This window comes from Myodes glareolus, chromosome 7 (genome assembly GCF_982192425.1).
Source record: "Myodes glareolus chromosome 7, mMyoGla1.1, whole genome shotgun sequence".
Classification (NCBI taxonomy): Eukaryota; Metazoa; Chordata; class Mammalia; order Rodentia; family Cricetidae; genus Myodes; species Myodes glareolus.
The window spans coordinates 50,442,648-50,450,643 of record NC_142032.1 but is presented as its reverse complement, the minus strand read 5'-3'; the positions used below and the strand labels follow the sequence as shown (position 1 = coordinate 50,450,643).

The following is a 7,996-nucleotide window of genomic DNA, read 5'->3' as shown; positions in this document are numbered from 1 at the left end:
ACTCTGGAGGTCCTGACTCCGGAGGCCTTAATGGAGCTTGCTATCTGAAACCCTTTGCAGAGTGTTATAACTGTGGTTAAGGTTAAAAACCAGTTTTAACTGTGACCCCAATGAAGTTGGGGTCCTTCATTCCCTCATTTTATGTTTTTATCATGGAGTAAAACCTTTTACTCCAGTATTTATAGGATTTCTTTTTCGCTTTGGCTCAATTTTTGGTACTGGCTGGTTAAGACCAGGGTTTGAATGACTGAAAGTTTGTCCTTAGTAAATTGAATCAACCGATTTACAATGCAAGGGCCAACTGTAAGAATTAACATCAACAGGATTATGGGTCCCATTAGGGAAGAGATTAAGGTAGTGAACCAGGGGGATCGGTTCCAAAGCCCTTCGTACCATGTCTGCTGGGCCTCAAATTCTTTCTTACGTTTTTCTAGCCTTTCTTTTAACTTATCTAAGGTTTCAGTTACCACTCCGGTGTTATCAGTATAAAAACAACATTCCTCTCTTAAGGCTGCGCAAAGCCCTCCTTCCTTTAGAAAGAGCAAATCTAATCCTCTCCGGTTTTGCAGCACCACTTCGGATAAGGAAGCTAATGACTCCGTCAGGGCTCTAACCGACTTTTCAAGGGCCCTCAGGTCCTCATTCATAGCTTGATGTAAAAGCATATATTGGTCCGTGCGCACCAGGGCGGCGGCCCCAGTGCCTATTCCTGCCGCCACCCCCCCCACCCCTAGGAGCACGGCCAGGGTCAAGGTAACAGCCTCCCGCTTTTCCTTTTGGGGTAAGTATCCGTAATATTGGAGGACGGTCTCATCCGAGTGGTATGTGATGCGTGGCCAAATTTGTACCAGAACACAATACTCATGAGTTTGGTTGAATACTGCTGCCGATACACAGGGAGTCAGGCCAGTGTTACACGCCCAAATGGTCCCCTCCGGTGGAATTAAATAATAGTCCCCCTTGATGACGGTCGTGGTGGAAGTGCAAAAGGGCCGGCCAAACGCAGCTCCTATGCAAGATCCGGTGCCTGTCACCTGGGTAAGGGTTAGATGGTGATCCATGCCCTGGCAGGTGGGGGGTGGCGAAGTGACATTACTATGGTTACCCCAGAGGGCTATCCCTTCATAGTATGGGGGACTTGGGTTAAGGCAGAGCCAGCAGTTGTTGGCCCGATCTGGATCTGAATGATTTAAGGCCTGGTAAGCCCCCCTAATGAGACCTAAAAGACGATCTCCCGTTCCTCTTTCCGGCTCAATTGTGGCTGCTGGGGGGTTAGGGGTGGGAGTTGGGCCATGGGTCCTAGGTGGACTGGGCATAACAGGTAGTACATTGTGCTTAATTGATGGTCCCTTATATTCCTGTACAGATGGAAGCCGCTGGTCTGCCAAAACTTGATTAGGGCCGACTGTTATGGCCGCTGTCTTTACCTCAAGTTGTATTTTGAATATCACCCCTTTATCTGTCCCTGACATATGCCAGCGTAGTCCCCAGGTATAACCTTTCTGCCATTCCCGGGCTTGTCTACCCTTGTCAGTGAATGTAATGTTAAGGGGCAGCGAAGTGGTTCCTGCCCCATTTTTAACCCAGCCTCTCTTGACAATAATTTTGTCCCAGGAGGAGGAGGGATTCCAGTAGGCATCCCCAGTGGTTTCACATGTCCATTGAGCACAGAAGTATTGCTCATATCCGCCACAAGCATATGCTTTGTCTCTGCTTCTATCATCCCTAGGGCATACATAGAAATCTAATGAAGCCAGCCTATCTTTAGCCCAATTGTCCCTGCATCCGGGGGAAGTTTGTATGTGTCCGGATGAGCTAACCTCCATGGTCGCACGCCTGGCGCGTGGCAGGTTGTCCTCAGGGTTGGTAGGATCCTCGATGGGAACATCCCAGGTGTCTAAACCAGCTGCTAATTGGCAAAAGTCTGGGGTCAGGGGCGGCCACCAGGTGTTGAGGGCATGCTGGCCAGTTTTTTTCCAGACTATTTCCCCGGTCTGGGAAATAATCTGCCAAGTTAAGGAGTAAATTATGTGGGGGCTTCCATTACGAGCCCCCATGGATCCCGAGATCAACATTGGAAAGAGTAATACCCATAACATTATTCCCGCACCAGTCTTATCTTTAGGGGGTTCTGGGAACGTTGGGCCTTCCATCCTTTCTTCTGGCTAGTCGTCTGTTCTCCTGGGCTGACGGCTTTCACGTGTGAGGCGTGGATCCAAGCAGCAATTCCGTCCACCTTAAGCGCCGTTGGGGTGGTCAGGAGAACAGTGAACGGTCCTCTCCAGCGCGGTTCCAGGTTCTTGGTCTGATGTCTGCGGACCCAAACGGTGTCTCCAATCTGGTACTGATGGGGCACCACCGGCTGGTTGAGGCTGTCTTGGTAGGCTGCTGCCAGGGGTTTCCAGACCTCTTGTTGTACCAGCTGCAGGGCCTGTAAATGGGCTTGTAGAGAAGGGGAGTTAGCATAGTCTGCAATGTCCGTATCGAAGAAATGTACGGCTGGAGGTGGTGCCCCATACAATATTTCAAATGGGGTAAGGCCATGTGGCCCAGGAGTATTCCTGGCTCGATATAGAGCCAGGGGTAGGAGCAACACCCAATCCTTTGTACCAGTTGCGAGTGCTAATTTAGACAAAGTCTCCTTAATAGTTCTGTTCATACGTTCTACCTGTCCTGAACTCTGGGGTCTATAAGCACAATGTAATTTCCAATCAATCCCCAGTAACTTGGCCACCAACTGACTTACCTGGGAGACGAAGGCTGGCCCGTTATCAGATCCCAATACCTTTGGCATCCCGTATCGGGGAAAAATTTCTTCCAATAACTTCTTGGCAACCATCCTGGCTGTTTCATGTTTGGTGGGATAGGCCTCTACCCATCCTGAAAAGGTGTCTATAAAAACCAGCAAGTATCTGTATCCATACAAACCAGGTTTAATTTCGGTGAAGTCTATTTCCCAGTGGATGCCAGGCCGGTGTCCTCGGAGACGCACCCCTTGGAGGGTTTTCGAGTGGCCTGTATTAATTTGGGCACAGGCCCTGCAATTGTCTATTGTCTGTTGGAGTGCCTTATCCCTGTTCAGGAGGAATTGTCCAGTCTCCATTCTGTCTAGGAGGATTTTCATTTTCTTTGTACCCAAATGGGTCAATTTATGTAAGTAGTTTATAAGTTCATGGGTTATTTTTATGGGCACTGCTATTTTTCCCCGATAAATCCACCGTCTATTAGCTGAGTTGTATTCTGCCCCCAATTTTTGGAGCATGTGTATGTCCTCTTTATCATAGGCCCAGTCTATTGTGGATTGGACGGCCTCGGATATTAGGGGAAGAATTTGTGGTCCCAATGCAGCCTCTCGGGCTGCTTCATCCGCCCGCCGATTTCCCCTGGCCTCGGCGTGATCTCCTTTTTGGTGCCCGGGACAATGCATAATGCTCAGTCTTTTGGGGAGGAATAAGGCCTCTAATAGAGCAAGGATCTCTGCTTTATTTTTAATTTCCTTGCCTTCTGAGGTCAGGAGCCCTCGTCTCCGGTATATTTCTCCATGTATGTGTGCAGTGGCGAAGGCATATCGACTATCAGTATAAACATTCAGCTTCTTACCTTCTGCCAATCTAAGAGCTTGAGTTAAAGCGATGAGTTCAGCTCGTTGGGCCGAGGTGCCGCTGGGTAAGGCACTGGCCCAGATTACCTGGGTCTCCGTGGTAACTGCGGCTCCCGCCCTACGTTCTCCATTCAGCAGGTAGCTGCTCCCATCAGTGTACCAGGTGTGGTCCGCATCTGGGAGGGGCTGATCAGTCAAGTCCGTCCGGGTTCCGTGCATTTCTGCGAGGATCTGAAGGCAGTCATGCTGGTCTGGTCCTTCCGGTGCGGGTAGCAAGGTCGCCGGATTAAGGGCGACTACAGGTCCGAACTGGATTCGGTCCGTATCCAACAGCAAGGATTGGTAGTGGGTCATGCGGGCGTTGGAGAGCCATCGGTCAGGGGGCTGCTTAATCAAGGCCTCGACGGCATGGGGTGCCAGAATGGTCAAGGGCTGTCCCAAAGTCAGTTTGCCAGCATCCTTAATAAGGACGGCAATGGCTGCTACCATCCGTAGGCAAGGGGGCCAGCCTGAGGCCACTGGGTCTAATTTCTTTGATAAGTATGCGACAGGGCGCTTCCATGGTCCAAGTCTTTGGGTCAAAACCCCCTTGGCATATCCTTGTTTTTCATCAACAAACAGTTCGAATGGCTTAGTAACGTCCGGCAGACTCAGCGCCGGGGAGGAGAGGAGGGCCCGTTTGATGTTCTCGAAAGCCCTTTGTTGTTTATCTGTCCATTCAAATGGGACCCCCTGCTTGGTAAGGGGATAGAGGGGAGCTGCCATTTCAGCGAAGCCTGGTATCCATAAGCGGCAGAACCCAGCTGTCCCCAGGAATTCCCTCAACTGGCGGGGGTTTCGGGGTACAGGTATGCGGGATACAGTCGCTTTGCGTGCGGCTGTGAGCCAACGCTGTCCCTTTTCTAACTTATATCCCAGATAAATCACCTCAGTCTGGCATATCTGGGCCTTTTTGGCGGATGCCCGATAGCCCAGCCGTCCCAGGGTCTGCAACAGGGCCCCCGTACCTTGTCGGCAGTCATGTTCTGTGGGGGCTGCCAGCAAAAGATCATCCACATACTGGAGCAGGATCAATGACGGGTGTTGAACTCTGAAGTCTGCAAGGTCCCGGTGCAAAGCCTCATCAAATAGGGTGGGGCTATTCTTATAGCCCTGTGGGAGCCGGGTCCACGTCAGTTGGCCTGAAATCCCCAATTCGGGGTCCCTCCATTCGAAGGCGAAAAGGGGTTGACTTTTGGGGCTTAATCTGAGACAGAAGAAGGCGTCCTTCAAGTCTAGCACCGTGTACCAGGTGTGAGAAGGTGGCAGGGTACTTAGTAAATTATACGGATTGGGGACGGTCGGATGTATGTCTTCAACTCTCTTATTTACCTCCCTGAGGTCCTGCACCGGCCTGTAATCCTTCGTCCCTGGTTTCTTTACTGGGAGGAGGGGGGTATTCCAAGGTGACCGGCAGGGGGTTAGGATGCCTTCTTCTAATAGCCTCTTGATATGTGGCCTTATCCCCTGGTAGGCCTCATTTGACATGGGGTATTGCTTGACTGAGATCGGAGTGGCTGAGGCCTTTAGGGCTACAATCAATGGGGGCTGCTGTAGCGCTAGCCCCATGCCTCCCGTCTCAGCCCATGCCTGTGGGTACTCTGTAAGCCATATGTCCAAGTCCCTGGCCCCTTGTACCTTGGGGTCCTGTTCATATAGCCGGTATTCGTCCTCCAATTGTAAAGTCAAGACCTGGAGGGGGTCCCCGTTTGGGCCCGACACTCGAACTCCTGCCCCCTCAAAATGAATTTGGGCTTTCAGTTTGGTGAGTAAGTCTCGCCCTAGTAATGGATAGGGGCAGTCTGGAACGTGTAGGAAAGAATGAGTTACTTTACCAGTTGCTAATTGCACCTTCCGTTCGGTGGTCCAGCGATATTGTCTTCCGCCAGTGGCTCCTTGTACCCAAGCGGTCCGTCCACTGAGCGGTCCAGGTGACCGGGTAAGAACCGAATGCTGAGCTCCAGTATCTACTAGGAAAGTGACCGGCTGCCCCCCAACATCAAGTGTTAACCTGGGCTCAGGGGGGGGCTCCTGGCCCTGACCTCCCTAGTCCTCATCTAGGGCCAGGAGTGAGGCTCGTGGTTTGGGGCCTCTAGATTTACGAGTATTTTTAGGGCAGTCCTTCGCCCAGTGTCCTCTTTCCTTGCAGTAGGCGCATTGGTCGCGTTCCACGCGAGGGCCTCTTCGCTCTCCCACCCTATCTCCCTGTCGACTTTCCTGGCTCTGAACTGCGGCGGCCAAGAGGCGGCTCAATTCCCTGTTCCTTTTTCTATCTCTAGCCTCCTCCTTCTCCTCTGCTTCCCTTCTCAATCTATCTTCCCTTTCTTCTTTCTCTCTACGGATACGGTCCTCTCTCTCTTCTTGAGTCTCCCTTTTGTTGAAGATCTTCTCTGCCTCCTTAAGTAGATCCTGTAACGTATACCCCTGCAAGTTCTCCAGCCTCTGTAACTTGTTCCTGATGTCAGGTGCTGACTGACAGATAAAGGACATCGACAAGCCGTTAGCCTGTCCTGGGTCCTCGGGATCATAAGGCGTATACATATGATATGCTTCCTTAAGCCTTTCTAAAAAGGCTGCTGGAGACTCATCTGCCCCTTGAATCGTTTGCTTTACCTGTGCCAAATTTGTGGGGCGACGACCAGCCCCTCGGAGACCCGCAATAAGCAACTGGCGATAAAGGCGTAGGTGTGCCCTACCTGCGATCGTAGTAAAATCCCAGTCAGGTCTAGTGAGGGGGAAGGCAGCATCAATCTCGTTGGGCAATTGGGTTGGCCTCCCATCTTCTCCGGGAACCTGCTTTCGTGCTTCTACGAAGACCCTTTGTTTTTCCTCAGAAGTGAGGAGGGTCTGTAATAATTGTTGGCAATCGTCCCATGTTGGTTGGTGTGTGAGTAAAATAGACTCTATTAAGCTGGTTAATGCCACAGGATCCTTGGAGAAGGGAGGATTGTGTTGTTTCCAGTTATATAGATCAGAGGCGGAAAAGGGCCAGTATTGAAACTGGCCGTTATTTCCCTGTCGCAGGGGAAATGCTTGAGAGGTGGAGTCCAGGGGAGACGGTTCACGCTTTCCCCGGAGCCTGCTAGCGACAGGGGAGGCAATAGGTGGGGAGCTCCGTGACGAGGGTGAGGGGGTCGCAGGATCCGCTTCATTACTTCCGGGTTCCTGCTGGGGGTTGTAGGGGGGAGGATCTTCGGATAGGAGGTCGACAAGAGGGGAATCTGGGTCAGGGGGGAGGACAGATGGCTGCTTATGGGTCTCCTTCGGTCCCCCATGTAGTTTGGGGGTCTCCTCCTTCGTCAGTGCCGGATAAAGGGAGGAGACTGTAGGGACGGGGGTCTTTGATAGGGAAGGCGGAGGAGGGGAAGGCGGAGGCAGAGAAGGCGGAGGCGGCGGAGAAGGCGGAGACGGAGGCGGAGAAGGGGCCGAAGGAGTGAGACCTAGGGAGGGTTGGGATTTCCCTGGAAAAACAAAGGGAGCCACCCAGGGGGGTGGGTCGTTAGTCAAACTCTCCCAAGTAACGATGTAAGCGACTTGGTCAGGGCGCCCATGGGGCCCTTTATCGAGGACTCGTTCCTTGACCTGCAAAATAACATTCTTGCTGAAAGTGCCGTCCCGCGGCCAGCCCACGTTGAATGTGGGCCATTCCGAGGAACAGAGACTCTGCCATTTTTTCTTCTTGACTTCTAGCATTTGATTGCTCGCTCGTTTAGAGACATCTGACCAGTGATCTAGAGTCAGACTTAAAGGGGTGGTTAGAGACTGCCCCATGCTGGTGTTCCAACAACAAACAGGCAAACTTCAAAGATGCACAGTAGGACAAACAGACCGACAATCAGACACGCCACTCAAACGGAGGTTACCATAGGGGCTCCGGACACCCCCACCTCCCAAACGAACCCCGTACCTTCAGACGATTGGTCGTGGGTTCAGACAAATGAGCCCGAAAAAAAAGAAAATCGAGCTTCCAAACTCCCGCGGGACGTCTCCCCGGGTGCGGGGGGGGGAAAGTTCGAGCCCGTCAGCTCCTCTCCAAGGCCCGCCCAAATACAAACCGACCCAGCTGAATCGCACAAATTCAAATTCGCAGCGCAACAATCAGACGCCAAAGACATAGGACATAGAACATAGTAGAACATAGGACAACATAGAACATAGAAATGCTGGCCAGCTTACCTCACCTCCCGACAGTGATTCGGCGGTCTCTGGGATAGGGGCCTCCAAATTCCCGGCCAACGCACCAAATGAAAGACTCCCCGCTGGGCGTCTTCCCTCGGGAGAGACCCCAAGCCCAAAGACCAGTCAAAGCACGCAGCCGGATGCAAGCAGCAAGAGGTTTATTTGGGGTACACAGGT

At 52.0% G+C, this 7,996-nt stretch overlaps 1 protein-coding gene across 1 annotated transcript; it reads right to left on the bottom strand.

Annotated features, from left to right (window-relative positions):
- Positions 1-1,690: 1,690 nt before the first annotated feature.
- LOC148121394 (uncharacterized) lies at positions 1,691-7,625 on the bottom strand. The gene is given in 1 exon segment (XM_087908084.1): positions 1,691-7,625. A coding segment is annotated over 1 exon segment (5,313 nt). The 5' UTR covers positions 7,412-7,625; the 3' UTR covers positions 1,691-2,098.
- Positions 7,626-7,996: the final 371 nt, after the last annotated feature.